The sequence below is a fragment of the Amblyomma mixtum genome, chromosome 2, assembly GCF_055824585.1.
Source record: "Amblyomma mixtum isolate Tamu chromosome 2, ASM5582458v1, whole genome shotgun sequence".
Classification (NCBI taxonomy): Eukaryota; Metazoa; Arthropoda; class Arachnida; order Ixodida; family Ixodidae; genus Amblyomma; species Amblyomma mixtum.
The window spans coordinates 36,176,103-36,202,629 of NC_143013.1; the positions used below are offsets into that span (position 1 = coordinate 36,176,103).

At 46.9% G+C, this 26,527-nt stretch overlaps 1 protein-coding gene across 1 annotated transcript in view; it reads left to right on the plus strand.

Moving 5' to 3' along the window:
• The window catches only part of LOC149358978 (plexin-B-like), a 174,965-nt gene that overhangs the window by 94,139 nt on the left and 54,299 nt on the right, over window positions 1–26,527 (plus strand). Inside the window, exons 9-16 of the mRNA XM_089571152.1 lie at window positions 6,231–6,378; window positions 13,571–13,730; window positions 14,455–14,551; window positions 15,158–15,266; window positions 16,064–16,192; window positions 18,345–18,437; window positions 22,966–23,050; window positions 24,267–24,439. Of these exons, the coding sequence (XP_089427278.1) occupies window positions 6,231–6,378; window positions 13,571–13,730; window positions 14,455–14,551; window positions 15,158–15,266; window positions 16,064–16,192; window positions 18,345–18,437; window positions 22,966–23,050; window positions 24,267–24,439 (994 nt within the window). The remainder of the gene's footprint in view (window positions 1–6,230; window positions 6,379–13,570; window positions 13,731–14,454; window positions 14,552–15,157; window positions 15,267–16,063; window positions 16,193–18,344; window positions 18,438–22,965; window positions 23,051–24,266; window positions 24,440–26,527) is intronic.

Below are 26,527 nucleotides of genomic sequence, written 5' to 3' on the forward strand. Positions count from 1 at the left end.
GCGCGGAGGAGTGGCTGCGTAGTCGAGAGTATTTCAGCCATGTGTGCACTGGGTTACAAAAGTAGCCGTCCTTTTTTTTATAGTTAGTCTTTTCTTGTTTCTACCCGATTCTTAACCACAATTTTCTGCGGCATCTTGGCGTTCTCCTTCCTCTTTAGGACTAACTGATCATCCCACGCTCAAAGAAGTCTCCACAGTCCCCTCGGACAGGAAGTGCTTGTAACTCTTCCAAAGTTAACCCTACATATTCAGGCAGCGCGCAAAGAGTTTTCCTCGCTCTCAAAGACGTCCTGGTGTCTCTGCGCGCTCATGCATTTTTCTTAATAACGGATAGTCGAGTGCGCTGCTCAGAAATCAACGGTAATTAATAATGCATGACACATCAAGTGCTTCAGTTTTCATTTCTTTTTTTCCTCAGTCCGCGACGCCCAGTCAGCCAGGAGGACAAGGAAAGAATTCAGCACATGGATTCATTCAGCACGATTTGGGCGCGGCCCGTCTGGGGGCGCTGCAAACTCTTGAAGCACAAAATATGGACTCAAGGAAAAAAATAAAAGTAGCACTTAGAGGTGCGGAAATGAGCCATTAAGGAAGGAAGCCAGGCTGTTCCTTTGTTCCCGCAACGAAACAAAGGGGGCGTTAGCCACGCGAACGCCGCCTCCAAGTTGCCGCTGTTAATCACACGACACACTCGCTCGAGGCAGCTGGGGCAACTATGCCCGGCTGGTACTGCAGAGAAGCGAGAGAACAACAAGACCTTTTGCGCGACTTTTAAGCACCGCGGAGTTCACGCTGTGAACGCTGGTGGCCGGCAACGCTGTGTTTCCCGAGCCGCGCGTTATTCAGCCGTTTAATCGCGCTCCAGTTAGCGGCGATGAAGCGTCGCCTAGCGCTGCGGAGCAAGCGGCAGACGCCTCAGTTATTTTTTTTTTTTTACCGCTCTAAACAGACACGAAGGACGAGTGAAGTTAAATACTTTGTCTGACTAAATCTATGCAGCGCGCTCTTAAAGCCCGGGATGCAGTGAGCTAAGGAGAGACAAAATTCGATATCCTTTTCTTACGTGGCTGCATTTCGTATACGGCCACCTTATTTATTGGTTGCCTTCATAACTGTTTGCCAACTGCACGGAACACAGACACGCTCTTTGTCAGGCCAATCACGCACCTACTATAGGTACCAGAAGTTGCTGGCCTCAGTTGAAGAGATAAAACTAGTTCGGAGCAATCTATTTTTTGGAATTCTATTGTGAATCATTCACTCGGTGTCACGGTTAGTAACAATAGAAGACAACAGAAAAAAAAAACTAAGAAAGGCGATCATTACGCGCATTCTCGCTGTCGACTGGGATTATATACTAATTTAATTAATATTTACTATTCCATTCTGATTCTTCTCACTTTATTGCACAAGCAGGGCTGCGCCCCTGTTAATCCTTCGAAATTTTCTAGCGCCTATGACTACCAAACTTTAAAACAGGAGAAAAGGAATCGCTAAGCTAGATTGGATAACGTCACACGCAAAAGAAAGGCCAGCGTCCGCGTGCTCAGCAACCAATCATCATAACCAACGATAATATATCAAAGGCAGCGGCCAATAACAAACCATGCTTATGCGCAGACTTCCACGCTTATGCTTATGCTCAGACAGCCCGATTAGCCGAAGCCGGGCTTTAAGTACAGCCTCTGCAGCGGTGCACGATTTTAGCGATGCACATGAGCACCCTTGTTGAGTGTCGTCGTCGTCAGGCGATGCGAGGAACAACGAACGGTGTGCGTTCGTGTGTGTGCACGCGCCCGAGAGATGGCGCGGGGATCGCCGTCGCCGGAGGAGGGGCGTCGTCGCGGAAGTGGCATTTATCGCGCCCGACGAGAATGGATGTCGCTAATACGATGATGCATGCTCGGAGGGGTTACGCGGGGAACCTGGCTGAAATTAATAAGAGAAAAAGAGAGAAGACAAAAAGAAAGAGATAGAAAGGAGGAGGAACAGGGGGTGGAAAAGCTCGATGAACGCCCCGAGGCGACGTTCCTCGTCGACGTCGTCTTGGAGGGTGTGCGAATAACGACCGTCGTCAAGAACGCGTACTACTATACACTCCTCTGGGCCTCGCGCTCAGTGACTTCGAGATATCCACCTTTTCCTCTCGTTCCCTAGCGCTGCTTGCAGTCACTTAAAGTGCTTGCGCATACTTACTTCGAGGATTATTTTTATTTTTATTTTTACGGCTTGTAGGATGAACGAGCAGAGGAAACAGCGGACGAACGTTAGCGCAAGAAAAGGGAACCTCGGGAACAAAAAATAACAAAAAGGAACAAGACCCACGGAGTAGCGATGATGAAAATTTATCGCTATCATACACACTATAGGCTTTATTCGCGGTGCCTCTATCGCCTTATATACAGTCTCGGCGCGTCGCCATTGTTTCTAGCTCGCCATGCATCCATCTATGTGTTTCATCCTTTTTTTTTTCTTTAACGTCGTGTTCCCGCTCTCTCCTTTGTTAGCAAACTCGCCTCAGTTGCCGAAATGGCTGACGGAGTTTTTTTTGGCGTGCTCTTAAAGAGCAGAGGCTCGGCGGCGTTTTTCTGAGAACGAAGACTAATGGCTGCCTGAGTCGACGCTGATATTAGAAGGGCAAAAAGAAAGAAACAAGTGTAGAAGCAAGGAGATTACACGAGATGACTCATGGCGATTCATGCGCCGACTTCACGACGAAGCTCCAGCGTAGCGCTTTTTTGTTCCTTTCTCATCGCGTGTTATTGTGTTGATAAAGACTCGCACAGTGAAGGAGTTGGGTTCCTCCCCTCTTCCCCACTTTATATCGTTATAAAACAAGGTCACTTGTAGTTCTTAACTGTATAATATGTGCACACCACATGACATTTCTTCTTGGGACACACATTCTGCGCAGTCGCATAATTCTAAACGTCTTGCACAAAGACTACTTGTTCATCATTTCTCTGGTTTCCATGTGGCTACATTTCCTCATTGCCATCATCATAATCATGATCAAAGGCATTTTCCCCCTCATCTTATATTAACTTTTTCCTATGCCAGGTGCGGTCATCATATCCTCGTAAACTTCCTGTTATAATCTGCTCACTTCTCTCTGCCGCCTCCCCCCATACATACATTCCCTTCAAATCCACTTCGGTGCCGTATGGAATATCTTTACTCTTCATTGCACATCCCCCTCATGTCCATTCGTTCTTGGTCCTTAACTGGCGTTTGCTCACTGATCCACTCTCTGTCTTGCTTTCTCGTATCGTTGCTTCCGTTCTTAACATGTATCATCTTATACGCGTCAAACACAAATGCCGTAGCTTGCCCACGGTCCTGCTATCATTTCTACAACATCTCTGTCGCTTTAAATAGCTGTTCACTTCTATATGCGCGCAACGTCCACTGCACGTTGGACAAAATATGCAAATCTAAAAAAAAAAAATTCAGCAGCCAATTTTTCACCGCTGTAGCCATTGTACAAAACAGCGTAGTAGACTCCCTCAAAGCATCCCCCACCTCAACTATCTACACAGCTCTCCGAAAAAACTACGAGAAGGTGAGCTGGGGCTCTCCACTTGGACACGCGTGGAAAAGAGCAGATAAAGGCGGCCGTTCGGCTGCGAGGGAAGTGCGACTCTGATTCCGTGTTCTCCGGCGCCTTCTCTGATAATTCTTTTCTCCTCTCCCTCCTTTTCCTTTTTTCCCTCTTTCTTTTTCATCGCCCAGTCAGAGTGCCACCGAACTGGCCCTTATTCTTTGTTCGCTTCGCGGGCGTCCAAGTCGCCAGTACTACTCGTCTTAATTAGTTCCTTGAATGTCTTCTTTGTCCGAAGTGAAGCGCCTTTGGGTTTTCGTGATTAGGTAGCGCCTTACCGCTCTCCCATCCCCCCCCCCCCCCCCCTTCCCCTCGCTTCACCAACCTCTGCTTCGTTCAGTCGTGCAGTTTCTTGTTCGTACACTCTTCGCGGCTTGTTCTTTGTTTAGTGCTATACACCTCCTCGTTCACTCGGGTGTTCTTTTGGTTCATCGGACCGAGTCCGCGTGGCCGGAAAGAACGCGCCTGTAATTAAGTTATTTTTCGTTCCTCAGTTGCGGACAAAGACGCGTCTTGGCTTCCACTTTCGTGTTCTTGCTTTCCTCACGGACTTCGATAATAAACTGCGCCTGTCAAAGTGATTGCGCTGCTCGAACCCGTATTCTCGGTTTTAGTTTTCTTAGCTGAATAAAAAAAAGGAACGAGAAAAAAGCAAGGCAAACCAAACGTGAAGAAGCCGTACGCTTAAGTAAACAGAGAAACGGGAACGTTTTTTTTTCTTAACGTTGCCTGTTCGTTTCCCTAGAAGTGCGCCCTTTTCCTTTCTTTAGAATATTATAAAAGAAAAGTACGCACACACGAAAACATAATTTCTTTTTTTTTTTTTGAACTCCTTCGTAAACGAGCATTTTGACCTCTCCGTTCGTTGGGTTAACGTACTTGTGCGAACGTAAAGAAACATGTTCCGAAGCCTGAATTCACGGGTTTAAAACGCTAAGTTACCAGTTCCAAGAACATCCTAACAGATACAGGCTCATTGCTTCGCCTCATCGCTTCTTTGCGAAGCACATGGCAAGTTCCCGCCGTAGTAAGAACATTGAAACAGATCTACAAAACACCCGAACATTTGAGGCAACAACGGTTAATGTTCAATCGAAAGAAAAAATTCTGCGCCTCTCTTTAAAACTGTTGAACTCCAAGCCTTTTTTGTTTACTTTCCACAACCTCGGTTGAACAGGCGGACCGCCTTCTTCCTTTCGACAGCGAGTGAACCCTGAATCAACCAGTCTTGCGGGTAAACTCGCTCCAGCGCGCCGTCGAGGCTTTCGCGGTGCCAAACTCGGTTACCGATAATTTATGGCGAAAAAGAAAAGCTCGCTCCCACCGCTTACGCCCAACGCGCCGCAAGGCGGCGCTCTGGTTATGCTTGCCGTCCATGACATCTGCTGTCTTTTACAAGGCAAAGAAAATTCCCTCTTTTTCTTCACTTTTTTTATGACCTGCCTCGTACAAAATAAAAATAGCACGACAACGTTCAGCTCTCATACGCTTTCTTCAACTTGCCTGACGAACCTTGTAACTTTGTGTTGAGTTCTTCTTCTGCATTTACATTTCTTGATTCTTCCTCTTGGAAGACTCGGAAGAGTGATACGAGGTGGGTGCGGGTGGGATAATGAGAAAAAAATAAAGCGTGTCGAAGGGGCGGGTGTGGGGGGGCTTCACCGATACTATGTTTCATGAAAGTAGTTGAGGCATGGAAAGCGATAAGGCGAGTGCTTTGACGCTGTCAAGGCGCTCATGGCTCCTCCGTTGCATAGAGCTGGTCGCTTAATATTGAGTTCAACTTAGCGAAGAAGTTTCAGTCAATTCTACCGAACAATAAAAAAATAATAAAAACCGCCTGCTCTTTCTTTTTAAGTTTGGCGCTACGCAAGCCGACTGGGCTTGGGGAACTTGCTACTGCGGGAAAGAAGAGTTAATTTGAAAGGCTGAGCATATCGATTATATCGAGCATACGTGACAGTTTTCTGCCTGTCATTTCTTTTGATTTTTTGATAGATTGATATAATTAAAGACCGGAACCTCGCACTCATTCAGAAGACCAATGTTTTTGAGTGAACGAATCTGGAGCTGGAATTGTTCGTCGCTATTTAATAAAGAGAAGGTGCGGCGGGGGGAGATCGCACGTTTTGGGAACTGCCATTTTGAAAACATGGTTGTGAGGACAGAACTTACCGGCATCGAACAGAGTATCGTCTCTAATGGCATAATCATATGTCGCTGCGACATAACTGGCCATGCCACGACTACAAAAGGGGGTCCTCATTTACAGCTCCAAACGGCCGGACTCAAGCATTACTTGGCTTCTAACGCAGCCCAGCGCTTGGCTTGGGTCGGCCAGCAGACATAAAGTCTATTAGCTCTTGTATAGACTGGTACCCAGCTCCTCTGTGGCTTCATGTTAAGCTACCATAGCCTTTTTTTTTTTTTTTTCACGTGTTTCCCCATAGCGGAATGCTTGAAGCAGAGCGTACGGACGCAGTCCACTTTAAATCATCCTCTCTGCTTTTCTTTCTCCAAGTTATCGCATTATCCACCAACCGCTGGTTTATAAAAAAAAAATGAATATTTTAATGCGTTCTTACTAATGTATTTCACGTTTCTCCGGTCGTTCCCTATGCCTTCGCAGGTGCACGGTGAAAGCGCAGTGCCAGAACGCCACGGGTATCCTAGCCGAAAGAAGCAGCTCGGCGCGGTGGCTGTCGCTCGGCTCGAACAAGTGCATCGACTTCCTTGCCGTGCGGCCGGACCAGTTGCCCTACAAGTCAATGTCCATGGTAAGGCTTCGGACGAGAAAACCTCGTGGCATTCGCAACAAAAGCTCGGGACATCTTGAACGTCTCGAGCAGCGCACTGTTCAGTAAAACAATTCGTTAGAGCTGGGATCTGCACTCGCAAATTATTGAAAAGCAAGGATTTGAGGAAAGCTGTGCACTACGGTAGCAAAATAGGGCTTTATTTTGAGTAATACCATTGAAGGACTATGGTAATACTAAGACAGTCATATCAGCGTAGCAGCTATTGTAATTTTCTGCACCACGTAATAAATATGCAGATCTTTTGAGTACTAGCGTTATTGCGCACCATTCGCATAATCATCATCATCATTACCTAATTACGCAATGCAGGGGATGTAGTTAGAATACGCATGATAGTCCTGCGCAAGCGTTGTGCCAGCAGATCTTTTTTGATGACTTCCTTAGTAATGAGAGGGTCAGTGCAACGTACGCAATGTTCGTAAGCGAACAGCTTGCCAACAAAAAAAAAAAAGGAGTGTCTCTTCAGGTTATTATAACCGAGTTACAATACAAGTTGTATACAAGTTATTGTAACCAGTCTTGCGTCGTGCTAGCTCAAAAGAATGCTTTGATTATTGAAGGTACACACGACACGCGCACATATGTATAGGCCACCCACACTCCAAACTTGGCCTTTGGATATATATTTGCTGTCACAAGTTTGTGCATTCTTATTGCTTTAAACGGTGCTGTCTTCTTTTTCCTCTGGACCGCTTGAATATACGTGGCTTGAACTCAACACTGGCGGGCATGTATCGCCTCAGCCGACTAAAAAGATTGCGCTCCAAAATAAGCCTTCACTTTATTTCTGTTCGAATAGTGGGCACTCTGTCTTTGCTACTTGGTAATCTCAGTATACCATTGACATAAAAAGTGGTCAGAATGTAGTATAAGACCCCTTGTCCTTTCCGTATCCTACGTGCCGCTTAGCTTCTACCAGTGGTCAGTGTCCTTGAACGATATCTTAAGTGCCAAACACCACGCGCTTCAATAAGAAAGGATGAACTGCCGACCAAGGTTCGTTCGTTGTACTTAATTCTGGATCCACTGCTCGGCTTCAGCTGAGGACACAATTCACGTTAGCTTCGAGAGGAGCGGAAAGCCAATAGGTGATTGAGATTGCTGAATTAGCGAGCAGTCATTCTTTGCTCGCGCACCCCAAAACTGACGCGTCGGCACACCACCCTTCCCCGCACCAGAATGGTGCAGTATTTATGCGGTAGAGCACTCAAGTTGGCGAACAGACTTGGTTAGAGCGCAACTCCACCGTACACAAGTTATTTTTTTGCTGACTTCTACCCCTAAAAAAACGTCTAACAACAATGGCTTTTGTACGTGCCTCACGCCTACAGCTTGGCATATGCTGAGCAAGAACTACTGCACAACCAAATGTCTGAGCGTTCTACGTACTTTTAATAGCCTACGCGCTTACTGCACGCAACTAATAAGGGCAAGCACTCGAGAGCGCGCATTCGTTCCTATAACACTTGCAGCGTCGAGTCCGCCGGCTGTACAAGAGCCATGCACACGAGCATATATAATACATAGAGCGACATGCTGCGCGAGCGGAGGGAGACCAGCTTCGACAGCGCCTGCGAAGGAGATAAAGACGGCTTCTTTTTTTCGTTCCTTTACTTCGCTGCTCCAGCCAGCGGCTCAAGTGGTCCCGCGGCTCAGTCAACTCGGCTAGCTCGAGGCCATTTTTTTTTCGGTGTCTGCATCAACATATTAATTGAGTTAAGGACTCGGCAAATGCGGCCGCTTTTGCGGCTCGCCGTCCGTCCGATAAACCACTGCCAGCCACTACAGCGCGAAGCGAGCGCTGAAGCTTCTAGCTGTGCCGCTGTCGCCTTGAGCACGCGCACTCCCGAACACGCTCGCAGCGATTTCGCTTGCAGTTATGTACTTCGCTTGGCTGGAGAGAGCGTGTAGGGTGGCGCCTGGAGGATCCGTTATTCGCTCTATCTTTTTTTTTTTCATCTCTGTTGAGCCCCTTCGTTCGTTCTGTCTCCCGCGTAACACTTGCTTATCTTTTTTTCTGTTGTCGCCCGCCTCTCTGGCTCATAAATATTCCCCCGATTATCACCGGCCTCAGCGTGCGTAGCAGCGAGGGGAAGGAAGCGCGCACTGTATTCTTCATCCTTACCCTCAAGTCTTGTTCAAAGCTTCCTTCGCCTCTCACCAACCTCGCCATAGCGCGACGCGCAAGAGAGGATCCCGCGCTGGTTCTGTTCTTAGTTTTCTTCCGCGCTCTCCCAGGGCCGACTTGTTCGCTACTAATTCAATTGAGACTTGTTATGACAGTGGTTTGGGACCTCTCGCCAAATGAAAGTATAGCTCGAGCACCTCCACACTCCCGATTTATATTTTTTTCTTCTTTTTTCGTCCCCCCTTCAGCCGGTCCATCCTGCTACTCCTGACTCTCACACGCTTTTCGGAGCAAGGCCCTTGAAGCGCGGCGTTGTCGGCCCGGCCGACTTGTTGAGCGCCAGGTGCGGATTGCGGGTCCCTCCGGTGTAGGAAGAGGAGAGAAAAGAATAATAAACACCGCCGCGCGGACCGGGCCGAGAAACGCACTCGAACTCAATAATGCCGCAGCCGCCCTCGAGCAGAGACAACAGCAGCGCTGAGTGTTTCAAAGTGGCCTCGGTCTTGTGCGAACTTGCGTGTAGCGTAAATAAAGCGCAGACCGGAATTCCCACCCTTGTCAGGTGGAGAATGCAGGAGGAGGACGATTCGTATTTGGGGGAAGCGCAGGTGTGAAATTTGGCCTGATGTTAAGGCATGCTTTCTTTCCTCTATGTGCGTTGATATTTATTCCATTTTATTTGTCGGATTACATACATAAGCAGAATAGTTCGAAGGATAGTCCTGAAATATTCAAAAAAAAAAAAATTCCACATCACTTCATCAGTATCCGTCGCAACCACTGAAGCCTTTGGACGAGACCTCTATAGTTCGACGCACAAGGGGTGTAACTGTAGGCAGTATTTATAACGGAACGGCGGCGATCGTAAACGACCCACTGAAAAGAACATACACACATAGGTGGCTATGTTCGTCTCGAGACACACGACACACACAGGCACACACAGGTGCCTATGTGTGTCTCGTGTGTCTTGCATGTCTGCCGTTTACTCCTGGCGCGTTTATGCAAAAAAAAAAAAAAAATGTCAGACGCTTTAGCATGGCTAAGAGCGGAATATCGTGCAGTAGCACCAGTTACGGCGGGTACTTAAGGTTTTTACGTGCTAAAGGCATTTGACCTAAAGGACTTTAACATAAATGCTTTTGGCCTAAAGGCCTTCTACCTAAATGTCTTTACCAGCAGGGAATTTACCAATAAGGCATTTACCTTAAAGGCCTTTGACCTAAATGCCTTTACCACAAAAGCCTTTGGACTAAAGACCTTTACCCTGAAGGCGTTTACCTTGAAGGCTTTTACCCAGGTGTGCCCTCACCCAGGTGAAGGACTGCCAGGTGAAGCCCTACTTCCTGGCAGCTTGCCCCCAACCCGGTGGACCACCTGCCACGAAGTAGGCTTCAGGGTGGTACTTATGCCCGAAATGGGAAAATGTGCTTTGTAGTTCTACGGCACTAAAATATGCAAAACCAACTAGCTCAACAGTTCGTGCTAAGCAGTTTGGACCGTAATAATAGCTATTCTTACTGTTCAAAGTATCTGGCGCTTTTAAATGGCAACATGTCTAATGTGGCGTTGAAACTTTTACAGCGTATATCATGAGCCTATGGCCACGGCAATGCTCTATTCGTTAGCGTGCAGGTTATGCCCCCCCCACCCCCCACTTGGTTTTTTAATCATGACTTTCAGGGAATGCGACTTGGATGTTATGATATGGAGCCTGTTTATTGGAAAACTGCTAGTAAACCCCTTCGTCGTGTTTCATTTCAACCGCACACACAGGCGTATATCGTATGCCCGACTAATTTTAGCGCGTGTTAATGAAAAATTAAATGTATGCCTTCGTCATTTCGCTCCAGCGCATCTAGTCGTCACTGAGGAACGTGTTTGTTGTTAATTGTTCACATGTGTCTTTAGCAATAAGGTATGAGCGGAATGGGCTGTAAATTTGAGCGGATGAAAATGGAGTTGGGGCGGAACAATGTACGACGCCGACGCATCAGGAGCACAGATACCGTAAGTGGTTCGCTTTGTCGCTAACCTAACAGCGACTGTTTGCTCGAACAATGATCGAACAATCACTCTTAGGCTGTTCTAACCATAGAGGCTTTTCATTTTTCGTCATGACAGTACAAGATGACTGAGGACAAATACATTTTCCGAGATTCAGCCGATATAGGGTCAGTGTCTGTTACGCAACCGTCAGAGAAAGGTTTTTTTTTTTTTTTTTGCAATCCGCTAGCTTACAGTGCTTGCTGACAGCACGACGGGGAGTTTGTTGTTTCCATGACAACAAACAAGTCTGGCAATCCAGACGAGTGGCAACCCTCGTTAGACCTAGGAGATGAAAATTGATGCGCGAATCTCGAGAAATGAAGAAATTTCCCATTCTTAGCATTCGGATATTAAAAGTTGAGTGGAAATGAAAGCAAGCTAGAACGCCCATAATTTGCCAATAAATGCCTCAAAAAGTACAAATCGAAACCAGTCTGGCTTAGACGGCTCTCAACTTCTTTCATTGCCGCCATAATGTTTTTGAATGACACTGCAACGCCACTGAGCGGCGCATTCATTCTTGAAAAGAATCAGTGCTTGCCTATACGGTTTCTACTGCCTGCTGTTCGAGCGCTGCACTCAAACGCTCAAAACAAGACGTTGTGTCACGTCAAACCCTCACTTAAGTTCATCATGGCAAGAAGAGGGTAAGAAAACGAAAGAAACGCGGGCAAGTTACGTTGTTTAGTTCGCGAGCTGCAGCAGCAAGCAAACCAAAGCGTCACAGAGACGTAAATGCCAAGAGTGCGCAGCTTAATTGGGGGCGCTCGTATACGAATAAGAAGCACAGCCCTGCCAGAGGCACGCCAACCGAAGCAGGCGGCCATGGAGGGAACAAAGTGAGACGCAGCGAAGCTCTGTGACAGAGCCCGTGTCAGACGCTGACAAGCGTGCAAGAAGAAGGCCTTATTGAAAGAATTATCCACTCCCTCACTGAACTCCCTACCCGTAACGCTCTACCCCTTTTTCTTTACGCTCGCGAGCTTCGTTCCCTATTGCAGCGCGCAAAGTGACATAGGGTAACCTTCCTACTGAATGACAAGACGGGAAAAAAAAAGGATAAGAAAGGAATGTAGGCTCCTCCGCTCACTCAACCACGCGTCGCATGATACGCGCTTTACTAGCAAGGGAGCTTGCAACGCACTCGCGCGCTATAACACTAAAGGCGCGCCGATCTGCTCCGGGCCCGGACTGATGGCTTGGCTTGGCTCAGCTTGGCTCGGCTCGCGGCTCTGCCGCGCCGCCGAGCAGCCTTAATTGGGAGTGACAGTTTCGCAAAAGCGTGCATAATCGAATTTGATTGGACGAAGAGCGCACGAGCCGGCGGCACGCCGCGACGCCGAGATGAGGATGACACTGCCGACGCCGCACCAGGCGTTGCTGAGCCGATGGTGACTGCGTTGCAATAGCTTCGCCTCTTTCTTCTCTCACTCTCTCTCTCTATTCTTCTCCTCCTCCTCTCTTCATGGATCTGCCCACGATCACCCTCACCCCTCGACTTGGCGGCACGCGTGAAGTTCACGGCGCGTTCCGCTAAGGAGGACGGGGAGGGGAACGACATCCAAAGGGTAAACGCCTGCCTGACTTTTAATGAAAAGGACAGCTCGCCCACGCAGTGACGAACGAAGAGCGCCCTCTCGGGCGTGCGTGAAGCCGTCCGAAAATGCGCGCGTCGTGCGACCGTTAGCGCGCGAGTGGCGGGCAGCTTGCAACGGCCTTTCCAGGGACACCCGAGTCATTCCAGTCTGGTGGCGAAGAGCGTCGTCAGAGCTGTGCGCGTTCTCGAATGGCCGCGTGCGCAGTTGACGTCTTAACAGATTCAGGCGGCAGCATATGCGTGATCCGATAGAAGATGCGCTGCGCATATTCTCGAAAGTAGGCTTCTATAGAGGTGCGTTCTTTCGCATTTTGTAAAATTGGGCTGAGTACGAAGTTTGCGGAGCTACACTAAGGGCAGCGTGAGGCCTCTTTGAAGTCAAGGCTGAATGCAACTGAACTGCCGGACATAAAACGATCAAAGACAAATGCAGCATTTAACGTGTAGTCCTAAACACGTTTGATTTAGTTGAAGCCAACCTTTTCGGCACATTTCTCAAACCGTGCCTCCGTTCCACATCTCGTGCAGGTTGAAACCTTGAGACGCGACTGTTTCGTAATAATCTCACGGATGATGTCACAAGAAATCCACAGGGGCATCTAATTTCATTATGTTCAGGCAGCGTGAAAGCATTAGCAGCTGTTGATGTCTTTATCGGAAGTTACGTCACTTTTGGTCTGGTGACGTGGCTTCCCTAAATAATTATATCAATTCGTTCTCGTCCTACCGTATGCTAGCCGTCCAGGTTAGCTCAGTTGGAAGAGCGACTGCCCCGGTGAGGTGATGGTCCCAGATTCGAACCCCGGACCAGGGCGAATTTTTCCTTAACTAGGAAGTTTCTCTGGAAGCTCTACAGCTTTCATTTGTAGCCATTTCGCCGCGCCTGGGTGGAACCCAAGGAGTAATTACTCCCTTATTAAAAATGCGCTTTAAACATTGGACCACTTCTCTCCAACTAATGGGGATGCTCCTGTTTGGTGACGTCACTTTCCTCTAGCCAATAGGCGAGTTTTATTACCAAAAATACATTTCGGCCACATGAGGTTTCTCGTTCTATTGCATTAAAACGTTTTGAACCTTTGAAAACAAAATCGTAGGCTTGTCGATAGAATCGTGCATTTGAAAATTCTTTAATAACCGCCCCTTATTAAAGACAATTTCCCTACCGTTATGCTAAGCTAATTCAACTCCCAATAGTGAATGCGGAGACAATGAATTCACGCGATGTAAAAATGGCCGATGCAAGATAAAATCAAAAGCAAACACATGCACTTGACGCTGAGATAAGTTGCTTGTGCCTGTGCCAGAGCAGGGGTAACTGCAGTTCACCTTGCTACTACGGGCCTGTTGAGATGTAAGGTGCCCTGTCGTTACAGGTCGACCTGGTCATCAACCAGCTCCCGCAGTTACCGTATGGTGCTCACTACCTCTGTGTCTACGGTAGCAGCGCGCCTATCCAAGCCCGTGTTACGCACCTAGGCCTTGCCTGTATGTCTCCGCTGGTCGCGGCCAGACCACCGATACCACCGGGGAAAGGTACGTGAACATCCCGCAAAGTCAGGGCTCAGGAGTACTGGCTGAACATTTCTGTTGTAATGTGAACCGGTATAGCTATCGCATGACTTTTTCTATCGAAAATGCGCACGTAATATTAATGAATTCTTTGTGCCGTATGTCATTCACCACTCGGGAATTAATCAGGCACTATCTTTCATCACTATCTCTTATTGGCCTTTGCCTTAGAGCTGACGCTGATTACGCAACACGTTCGTAGAGTTCTCTGATTGAAACGATAAAGCCAACGGAAGCCAGGACACTACGCAGGAAAAACCGCTAATGTCTCGTGGTAGCCAGAATATTATAATTTGTTTCGCTTGTTTATTTGGATAGCTAAAACGCCCAATTAAGAGCAAGAGGAAGTGAAATACAAACAGTAAAACACACCAGTGTCGAAATCAGCAGCGTAAGATTCGCAGTAGTTAAAGAGCGGCAGTCTGTAAGCACAAATTGCAGCTTACATAATGTAGAAAAAAAAAAATTTGGCGGCGGAACTTACAAAGGTTAGGTTAACTGGACGGCCGAGAACAAGAGCATTGCACCCTTAAATGACTAAGATGAAGTAATGCATTCAACAAAAATTGTGTACTATTCTTAGGGATGAGTATTCCTAAAACGACAGAAAAGAGTGCACTCATATTGCGGTTCTGAAACGCCTTTGATGCATGTCAGAAGCTTGTTTCCTTTCCGCCGTTCTACCCAGACCATGTCGTCGTGGACTTGGCTGTGCGCTCCAGTGAAACCGATACGGACTTCATTCATCGAGAATTCGTCTTCTTCGACTGCAGCGTACACAAAACGTACGTGCACCCTCATTTTACCTGCAAGAAAGAAAATTCGATCCTCGTTACTGTGTTTTTAATAATATCTGGTGTGAGTGTGGGGGGAGGATAAAGGGTACCGTGTCCTGTGAAATCACTAAAATCCCGGCCTACCAGTTCAGTGAACGCAGCCGAGGCAGTGCTCAAGTTCTTTACACTATCAAATTATACGAATCTCGAATATCTTCTCAGTAACTTAGTCTCTATAGCTTGATGCGTTAAACCTTTCTGAAACTCGGTTTTCCTTTTCTTGTTTGCTCACATTCTGTTTGCAGACATTCTGTTGCTGAAGCTCACAACTCTTTTCGAGCTGGAGTAAGCTTGCAAAATTTCAATCCTAGAGATCTAATCTCTGAACGGTTTTCGAGAGAGCTGTATAAAATATGCTTAGCTAAAAAATTAGCTATAGTGAAGCTTGCGTTTAACTATTAACTGATTTTCAGCTCAATGATGAGCGTGGCGTGAACTGTGCCAGTCATGAAACAAAAGATTTGGATCGATGTGTAATTCCTGTAGGATTGTGGTGATTCAATGTCCAGTGAGTTTTTCGTCAGTATCAGTGCTAACTTTACGTTTGGATTTCAGGTGCAAGTCCTGCGTGATGAGTTCGTGGCCATGCAACTGGTGCCTGCACGAAAACTTCTGCACCAGCAATGCGACGGACTGTTCACGGCGTGTAATCATCGGGGAAAGCGTAAGCTTCTCCACATATCATTTGCTTTGTAGTCTTTGGCCAGCACGAACAACATCAGACGTTTGTCCTTTTTGCATTTCAGTTCTGAGTCGTTTATTTTGGCGACCTTCATTGCTTTACGTCTGGTACCCCAGGTTATTATGTCATTCGACTATCATATCGTAAGATGAGAAAATTTGGCCTTTTCGACTATTTACGTGCACTGAAGGGGTTGCTTTGCCTGCATGCTTTAGGAAGCGCATGTATTTTCGCACGATGCAGCCAGAATTTGTCGAGCCACAGCGGCGAGAGTAATGGCGTTTTGAAATTCTAAAAATGATATGACTGTCACTAACGACCGGCTACAAATCTCGAATTGCAACTAGGCATCTAACTCTATTAGTTAAACAGTTCATTATTAAAATTAGTTAAACAGCTTACTACTTAAGACGATTCAAGTGTTTTCTGGTGCCGGCCAACACTGGTAATACTATGCCACAAAAGCCACATTTTTACCCCCCAAAGGCTATTTTTGAAAATTTTTGATAGTGTTCGCTGAAACACTCGGTACACATAAAAGTATATTTTTCCTATCTTTTAATTACCTGTTACTTGTTGCTGCGCATTGTATTATAGCTTACCTACTTTTATTTCTATTTTATTTTTGTTCTGCGTGGTAATATTTTTGGTTTCAGATTTTCTTTGTAGTATTCACAGCGGGCTACCCTTTCTAATAGATCTCCAACAAGTTTCTGTTTCGCCTATTTTCCAAGCATCGGTGGCGGATCACTTACCACCCACCGCTTCGTTTCTTGCAGAACTCTCACAACTCGCTGATCAAAGGCCGCCAGCACTGTCCCAGCTTCAGCATTGACGACGAAATTCTTCTTCCGCACGAAGCGCGCAAGGAAATCTCCGTCGAAGTGAGGAATATATTGGCACCCCTGGTAAGTTGCTGCCGATCGCTGGCTCGGAAACAACTCTGTCGTCGAGGACGCATCAACAGCACCTAATTTTGGCTGATGAAGCTCCTTCTATACAGTAATATTTTGCCTGTTCCTGAAAGTTCTCAGCAAATTAACAAAGAAATGAGTAGCGGTCTAGAAAATCGCACTTTGACGGACACTCCTTATTAGCTGCCACTTAAGTAATAATATCAACATTGGCCACTGGCAATCTGTTCCAGGTGTTAGTGTTTGCAGTCGTTCTGAAATGACACAAAGAAAGATCATGTTCAGACAGATATATGTCCAATTACAACAAAAAAGCTTAGTTACGAAGTGGGCCAACGAAATGACCCCCAAAGCACTGGGATTAAGATTAAGTTGCAGAAAATTAAATCTGCCCTGCCAGGATTCAGGTAGACTTCCTGTTAAAGAACAAGTAAATGACTATCAATAGATCTTAACATCTTAACAGGTAGTCCAGTTTGCAATCCAATCCAATGCTTGCATATTAAAAAGGAGGCGTGCATGTATGGAAGAAATTAAACTAGTCAACACAAGAAAATCATTTCATTTTGTTGACAATTTCAAAAAATATATTGTATACACACAGGAGCTTGATGAAGTAATCCACCGGTTCGCTGTAAAGACATACTGCATGGTTTTTCATTGCAGTATATTGTTAACTGGCAGGAGCTAACTGTCATTCAAATATAAAGGATAAAAAAAGTCTCCGCTAAAAAAAATTCGTTTACCGCATACCGTTAGCAGGTATATATGCTCTTCAAAAATGCCTTCCCATTATGAGCAAATGGGTCGACGCAGATCCCCCACTCAGCATCTCAATCAGGCTTCATTATGTCATCAGCTCAAGCTCAACGATTTTAATAAAGTTACTCTAAGTATGCAGCGTGAAGCAGTGTTAAAGATGAGAAGTCCTGCAAATGCCTTGAGGGACGCCCGGATTGTCATTTGCGTCTCGCCTCTTGAAGCCTAAATTGATGCGTCCGTTGTTTCAAGGGTATTGATTCGTTCAGAGCGCCAAACCGAGCTAATGGTCTGGAAGGAAGCCATTTATTCTCTTTATTCACCCAAAAGAAAAGGGAGTGAAAGAACCTTTTTTTGCATACGATCCCAAGAGTGGGTCAATATTTGTATTTTTTTTTTCGCGGTTCCCCTTTTTTTGCTATAGGTGAGCCAGAAAGTGAGGGGGAAGGCTACGTGATTAATGACGTTTTTCGCGCGATGTGTAGTTGAGGCCCTTTCTCGAAGACTCTCGTCGTGTCATTTATAACAAAGAACGCTCCGCCGCGTTACTTTTGTCATTAGGACTCAACGAAATTGAAAAAAAAAATTAAAGTTGAAAGAATTTTGAAAATCTGCTCAAGTTCACTGCTGCATTTTGTATAAATGCTGCGTGTCGTGGTCGTTGGAGCAATTCAATCGAACCTCTGCCCTCGAAAAAACTTAGCGAATTCGAGGAAGTGGAAAGGCAACGAAAGTACCCGACGGAAGCTCAAGTGCAAGCATTAAGTCAACCTTTGAAGCTACTGCTGCGCGTTGAAGTGACGGTTCTATTTTTGTGTCCCTGCCAGTTTATTTTTCCTATGGACGGCAGCTATTAAAATGTACGTGGGCAAAACTATTGGCCCATTTTAGATGTGGCTACTTCCTATAGGTACTAGTGACAAAAAGATGGAATCTAAAAACAACAAAGTACGAACAGTTTCATGAACAACTAAGTCACTTTATCAGCTTGACACATTTAGTTTCATATTAACGCTGGCAAAACATAAAAACCGGTCGACAAAGTCAGGAACCACTTCTGACATATGAACAGGAAGTACCTGATTGAACAAAGCTACGTAAGCATGCTTCGCTGTTAATACTGCACTCACAGTGGCCGTAGCAAATGTTCAACGCTGTGACGTGTTCACGCGCCATCATAAAGCGATACAGTTACGCATGAACTCACTATATAGGTCCGACTCTGAGAGTGACACGTAGTTGAATGTGAGTATAACGCCACAGCATACTTATTTCACTCTTCGCCATGCCTCATGCATGTAACTTCCATATGTACTCTTGTATTTTGTCATTCTTTACTTTTGAATGTTGTGGCAAAAAGCTATCGCTATATACCTTTGTGCTCCAGGAAGGATTCCAGTGCGTCGTCGAAATCGAGGGAGCCAGAGAACGAGTCTTCGCTCGACTCCGAGACAACAAAGTCATCTGCACCGAGAGCACGGTATGTTGCGATTAAGAAGTCCAATCTTTGTTTCGGCTGTTTGGTTAAAGCGGTAGTCCAGGCCGCTGTTGAATTCGAGCCGTCGCTGTATGGCCTGCTTACCTGTGGTAGAGTACACTCTACCTGCGGGGATAGTCACCAGGAATATGTATCCTTCCTTTCTATTTATCTCCGACATAAATCTGTTCACCATTCACCGAGCAGGGACACACATGTAAACACACACGCGCTCGCACGAACGCTCATACTTCGTTAGCCTTGTCAACTTCAAGACCGTGATTTTTTCTTTTTTGGTATGATCTGTGTGAGATGACCACCTGTGTGGCATTCAAATATTCACTGCATTTACACAGCAAAATACAAAATTCAATAATTCAAATAAGTACCTGGGAAGTTACGTTGCAGAGCGCAATTCACGAACGTAGTTGTTTGACCATATCTTATGGCTTACGTCCTGTGCGCACGATCACTTGAAATGTCAAAAGGAGCGCCCCGCATTAACGAATTCTATCGCGGGAAAGCTCCATCCGAAGCCCCCACTGCATTTGCCTGCTGTGGAAGTAGGAGATAATTTCAGACGCGGTCGTCACGGCACGTGCTTGCGCAATGAACACAAGGAGAGAGACTACCACTCGTCGCTCGAGGTCCCGGTTTTGAAAAATGACTTTTCCCGCGCGATCTCAGAAAAGCGAATCGCGTTTCGCAAGAGCAGCTGGGGAGGGCCCGCATTGAGCGCGTCTTACGTCAAAGCGCGACGCTACTTTGAGTGCAGCGGTAACTACGAAGAAGAAGAAAAAATGTTGAGGGCACCGAGGAGGGTATAGTAACAGTGGCAGCAGCTGTACATCAGAGTCATCGACTGCAGCGCCCCTAACGGGTGGCTCCGTACACAGTTGCGACGACGCGCGACGCCTAACGATCCCTGCTCCCCGCGAAGCACCTAAGAAGGGGTTGAGCTATGGATGAAGCGGCATGCACTAGCGCTTAGGTTGTTTCACGGTGCTTTTTTGTTTGTTTGTTTCGTCGCCGCTGTTTCTCCGTGCTCATTCCGGCTATGAAAATGGCCGGGCCACCGCGACGCTCTTTCGCCTTTTCTTCCTTGCCCTCTCTCGTCCCCTTTCCCTCTTAAGCGCAGCCGGAGGCATTCCGCCCACGACGAAGCACTCCTGGCTTGCATCTCGTTTTCTCGCGGTGTATCACAGCCGGGCTGTAAGAGGGCGCGCTAAGGAGATCAGCAGGCGTGCTCTTAACGGGACTAGTTTTGTGCAGTGTAAGGCTGCAGCTGTTCGTGCGGGTAATGCTCGTGCCTTTTTCGGAGAGACGTTGTCGCGAACTGTCTCGTCCTTCTCGAACGCACTTTTCTCGGGAGTATTAGGATGGGCACGAGACACTTGAATGCACCCACTTAGAAACCTTTTCTCGCTGAGCATCGCCGGAAAAAGGTTGATGAACCCAAACCGGCTGGCTTAAGCAGCACACGCGCCCACCTGCTCAGGCCGAACCAGAAAGAGACAAAGTGATACAGATATTCGGAAGAAGGATTGGAGAAAAAGAGAGATGCTCAGGGACATTGGTTACCGCTCAGAAAGAGATGCAATGGACCTTCTTTTCTGCAGTGATCTGTCGCTGAAACACCTGTCTGGAGACATTCATAATTCAAAAAATTAACTAGGAGAACGGTTCGATGATCCGGTGAATGCAATGTCGTCCGTAATGTTCTCAGCCGCTAGAATATCTGACAGTGTGGAAAGGACAAAACGCCTATGTCCCCTGTCGTCAAAAAAAGAACAAAATAAAGCAGTGGTTTCCTAAAAGCTAGGGCATGGTTGAACAAGAAGAAAATAAGTCCGGATCACTTATAGCCTGGCGCGCGACGCAGCCTGCACATCCGACGTGGTGCTCCCAACTACTCAACTTCAACGCACCAGGAAGAATAGACAAAGGGGTGAGGGAGAGACGAAGCGAACGAGAGGACGAAGGGATGAAGGAGGCCACGTTGGGGAAGGGGGTTAAGCAGGAAGAGATAGAGAAGGTATGGGTGGAGGGGGGAGGTGTCCCTGTTGCCACATTCGCCTAGCCACGAGAGCGCGCTCTCACTCGCGCGACAGCACAGCTGGGCCCAAATGCTGCCCGATGGATAATCGATACGCTGTGTCGCAGAATGTAGTTAGGGAGCCATTCTTCTTGCCCGCGAGCGCCGCCACGGGGCGCCCTTGTGGCCTCGCTCTGCGAGGCGAGCTCTCCCGATGTCGGCCGCTATTCTGCCCCCTATCAGCCAAAGAATGAGCGAGCAACACCCCCACTCCCCTTTTTCTTCTCTATTGCACCCGCCTTTGTGCTGCTTTGCTTGTTGACTCCGCGGCACGGCGCTTAGCACTCATATGTCATCCGCTTCCGTATAGGGACCTAAGAGGAGAGAAAAAACTCACTAAGCAGACCCTATTGGCGGATATGCATAAGAAAACGAACAGTTCAGCTGAGATCTAGTTCTGCGGGGAGGAGGCTGCCTCTGATGAGCAAAATCTTAGGCAGCTATGCTTGCGTCAGGGTTCGAGTGTGTGAAAGGGTCGTAGAAATCGACACCACAATGGCTGAAGTAGGTCTAATGACGTGTGGAAAGGGAATAATAAATTTTACGTAGGCAGGAGAAACTATCAGTTGATATCTCGAGATGTGCGCCTAAATGCGTCATGCAACCCCCCCCCCCCCTTCCTTCCCCACCCTCCCTTTAAGTTTCCCTGTAGGGCCGGGAAAGCATATACATATAAGAGCAGCGCATCAGGGATATTGAGGGTTACGAAACTACGAATATTTGGCACAAAGGTTTGGTTATTTGGCGCAGCCGCTAGTGAAGATGGCGAATTTCAGAAGAGATATAAAAGAAGAGTAGTGCAACAACTAGGCAGCATAAAACACTCAGAAGTCTATTGTAACATTTGTGGTCAGTTGGCTAAGAGACAGAAACACTGAAAGCAAAATATTCAATGAAGTGAAGTAGCAGTCACTGACCATAGTCGAAAAAAGAAAGACGTTTCGAAACCCGTACGGGTTTCTTGTTCACAGTGAGCAGGACAAGAGCGGTGGCGAATTTATATCCGGAGAATGTGACGTAAAGATCGGGCGTAGATGCCTGGCATGGGGCCAGCGTTCTTGTTTAATGTTGCTTGTGTTAATGTTGCTAAAGCAAAATATTACGAACGTTGCTTGTTCATGTTTCAGACGCTATGTTGTTTAAATATAGAGAGGAGAAATGTTCCTCGTTCTTTAATTTTCGTAGTTATAGTTCAACTTCACATCACTTCCCGGCGTTTGTGGCTGAATCCCGCAAAGAAATTGAATCCACGATGAATACGATCTGTACTATTCTAGGCCGACCTGCACCCTCATTGTTATTTCGTCTGGCTACTGTATTGCGGCTTCGTACAAGAATAACAGAGTTGAAGGTGCCAGGATAAGGCTACAACTATCACACGTGAACCATTTCTTGCCACAGCATTTCTTCGCTGCTATCACAAGCTGTGAGGTCAAGTCTAACGCACTAAATATCGCGCAGCGCGCAAAGCTTGTTGCAAGAGCAGCCGCTGGCACAGCTCGAGATCGCCGGGCATTAAGCGCGTTATTTGTGTCTGTGACGAACGGCGGCCGTCGTTTCGATTGGTGGCTGCTTTCTTTCACCCTTTGGCCCGGCAGTAATTACAGGAACTCGGCGACACTCGACCAAGCCGCACAGAGTGAGAGAGAAAGAGGGATAGCGTGCGGTTAATGAGAAACACGTCAATCTGTCGCCCGCGTCGCCAAGCATGGCGCGGCAAGGCACAGCCGTCGCCGCCGTCCGCCCGTACGTTGCAGTAGAATAAAAGGCAGAGGCGCATTACCACTCTGGGGCCGAGTGAGGGAGCGGTGCGCGGCTGCTTCTCTGCTGTTTACTGACGAGCCAGAGACGCGCACATGAACCGGTGTGTTGCTGCTGAGGACACGGAAGCTAGAAACGCACACGCACGCACGCACGCACAGTCACAGTACATAAAGAGAAACCAAGGTTAACTGAGGGAAGGACGTAAAAACCAGGCTGACGCTTACACATCTGCCACGGCTAGTGTTAGTTCAGTGACGACATTTATACTTTCCACCAGACTGTGGCGTACACGAGGGATAAGGCTCGCCGGTGGGCTGAGTCATCTCCGAGAGCCATCACAGTGCACGGCTCTTTTTCCTTGTTCCTTGTCATTACTTAATCTACCTACTTACGGGCAGGCCAAGAATATATTTTCTCCTGGACACAGTCATAATGTTTATTCTTATGTTGCGTCATTTCTGTGCCGCTGGCTGGCGACATAACATCCGCTTTCCTTCAGGACTAATAAATTTTGCCTCGGTATAGGTGCGCCTGGACTAATTTGTGACGGACGCACTGCATTTCCTTATTGTGCGGTCCAAACAGTGATCACTGGTGGACTAATATTAGGCATATATTCTCTATCTCTGAAGGCGGCATCGGGCTGAAAATACTATTTTTATTCTTTTCTAGTACACGTACCAGGCAGAGCAAGGAGAACTGCAAGCGTCCCTCACTGTGCTCTGGAATGGAGATACCTTCATCGACAAGACCAACGGTGAGCTTGTATTCCACGTTTTTACTTTTAATTAATCAAGATCGAGCACATACTGCTACATAGTGAGACGTAGAGGGGAAATCGAAACTGTACTGAGGACCAAAACGATGCAGAGCCAAAGCGATGCAGAGCTGCCACCTTGCTGTGCGGATATTTTCGCCAGAAGATAGCTGAGTACGAATTATGTCCTCGGCTATATCTCCACGCTGAGACGATTGGAGGCCATTTATTCGCTGCAGTAAAAATGCCCTACTTTGGTTAAGCATTGCCTGACAAGATGCCGCACCAAATGTTGCAGCTAGCTACTAAACGAACGCTGGTTCAGGTAAAAAAAAATATTTCTTTCTTACCGTGGTGCGATTAAATGGGCAGATTCCAAAGATGAGATTCCATAATGGTGCATTTGTGGTACCTCCATACGGGGGTGCACTCAGGTTTGCGAGTATAAGCACAAACGTGTCTCGACGAACACTGACATCAAATTTTTTATCAAATCAATAAGGTTAATGGGGTTTAACGTCCCTAAGCGACTTCGGCTATGAGCGACGCCATAGTGGAAGGCTCAGGATAATTTCGACCACATGGGGTACTTTAACGAGTACTGACATCGCACAACATACAGGCCTCTAGCATTTATCCTCCATCGAAGCGCATCGAATCGATAAAGAGTAATTCATGGAGATCTTAACTCACAGTCCGCTTAAATAGGTCGCCGGCTGTTCGAGTCGGCAACCTATTTATAACCATCCGAGGATGTGAGTGCCCTGATATCCATGACACACTTATCATCCAAAGAATCCATTTTTCCAAAATTCAGCTGTACAGAAAACATAAAAAAAGATAAGCGTTTCGTGAACATAAAGAACGCTGGAGTACGTAAAGCACTTGTAGTTGTTCCTTTGAGCGATTACGTGACAAAACGACGCACTATCGGCACTAAAAGTCTGCAGGGCGCATGAGCGGCAACCGATGCCGTATCTCATTTGTTAGCCAGAGGCTCGGGCTCACACTGGTGACGATGACAGCAGAATTAACTTGATCAAAACGTGCGGTAGCAAAATGAGGTGGTCGCTGTTAGACGCCGCACCTATGCGCCTAGTTTTCGTTTGGCTTATCCTATAGACTTTTAACCCCTGACTGGCCGACTGCAGATATCTCGCGTTGTTCGCGAGTGATGCTGACTCCTCATCGTTCGCGACGCTTTTCGTTCGCCCAGTGACGCTGTACAAATGCCTGCTGCTGGGAAGCCACGGCGGCCGCCAGGACTGCTCGCTGTGCTTGACGAGGGACAAGCGATACCAGTGCTCCTGGTGCGGGGGATCGTGCAACTACGGACCTTCGTGCGTGGAGCCCGTCACCACCTCGTGCCCGCCGCCCAGGATTGACTGGGTGAGCAGGCACTGTCTATTTGGGGCACTGTCTATTCACTCTTCTTCGCAAATGGCAGGTGCGTGGTTTTAAATGAGCATTTGCCTTGAACAACACTGCCAGCACGTGGTGTAAACGACCACATCAGAGCAACGACTGTTTGGTCCGAACGAAAAGTGCCTTTCCACATTTCCAGGAGATTAAATAGGGCTTACGAATGCCGCTCCTTTTCTGAAGGCAATCTTAGGCACAGAGCTGATAGACTTATAATTACTGTTTAATTTCGCCTTTACACTCAGGCAATTTTAGGTGAGCTGTTATATCCACCCTTCGTTTAGCTAATGGCTGCACTGTATACCTTGACAAAAATCACCTGAGCAGGGAGTCAAGCGAAGTCCATCAGTTAAAATTCAGGTTATCCGCGATAACCAACATTTAATTATGAACTATATAACTAAGGTTTCTTTTTTTACTATGCTAATGCTTGCGTGCTCATACCGATAAAACGACCGTTCGCAACAGCCTAAACTATGCGCTTTTACGCCTTTGCGGATCGCTTACGTCATTCTTAGCTCTCGGCAGAGCCGTAGCAAAAGACAAAAGTACGGCGAAGGTAGACACGTGTTGAAATCGACGAACCATTCATTGCCAAAGCGCTGATGCCGCAATATCGACATATATTATTAATCCACGCCTTGTGGGATGTGTATGGTTTCTTTTGTTATCCGTCCGTGCAGCTTTGGCCTGTCGGCTGCCCTTCCAAGCGGCCGGTGCGCATAGTAAAGAAAGCGCCATTAGTTGTGGATCGTCGACAGAAAAGGTCATTAAGTTTTATAAAGAGCAACTGTATGAAAGAGTCCATGCAGCGTAATAAAAGATGAGACATGTACCGTCACAAGCTGTGGCCCAAAGAAAAAACTAACGCTATGGTGCTTTTACTGCGTGGCTATAAATTGTGGCGGGCTGGACATGCAATGAATTATATTGATCGCCTAAGGTAGTATCATGCAGTATAGTTAGGTTGCACCGAAAATTAAGTCGATTGTGCGCCTTCTCTCGTGATTTTTTTTTATCGCGTGTAGCAATACCGCCACGTCTCTGCTTGTTTAAGATCTGTAAGTTTGACGTTCCGTATGCTAATACTCCTTACTTAAGTGAGCGAACACTTATACGGTGGGCAGAAAAGTGATTTAAACAAACAATAAGCACGATTTAGCCACTCATGCCCACGTAGGAAGCAATTGGGGAAAAAAATTAGCAATCCTTTTATGTATAAAAAAATGTGTGAACGTATAACCACTAACACCATCACATGGCCTAAGCTCGCATTTCTGTCTTCTCTGTGCATACGTGAGTAGCCAGTTCGCCAAATCGTAAGAACCGTAATTTAACATATGCAATGTAGACTTTTATAAGTATTGTTCATAGTAATTCATTGTTCATTGCAACTATACCTTCGTTCCAGCTAAAACGAGTAGGCAAGCAGGTAGGTAGTTTTTGACTGCAATGACGTTGCTGCTGAAGCTTCATCGGTTCAAAGCCTTGCTACTTAGAGAGAGCGCTAGCCGCTTTAGCCTACCTGTGCACTGCGGAAACAGCTACTTTCCTTTCCGTTTCATAGTTACGCACAGCTTGGAACCAAAAGGCAAAACTATAACCACCTTTACAAAAACGCAGTGTTGATTTTTTCCTTAGACGCGCAGTTCTCTATTCGCAGAGAAAATCCGAGTGTCCGTTACAACGTACACGAACCAGCATGCTTGTTTTAGAGACAAGAGTGAGCGATAAAGGGTAAACCAGTCACCTACGCTTTTCACGGATAGCGGCAGCACGACAAGCGCACATAGCAAACGCCCTGCCCGTTTCTTTTTTAACCAGCTTGTCACTGTCAAACCTGCGAAACCACAACTAGAGCCGACTTGAACAGAAACAGAAAAATAAATCCGGCGTCAGGAAGTAGTTCTGATAGTGGTGACCGTCTGGAGCTGCGCGCATTTGCATGTTTGGCTCGTTAACTTGGGTCGCTCGCCAATCCACTCCTGTCTCCCGGTTCGCGGTTTCGCTTATCGGGTCCGAGCTGCTCACCGCGTCGTCTAGGGGGCCCTGTTT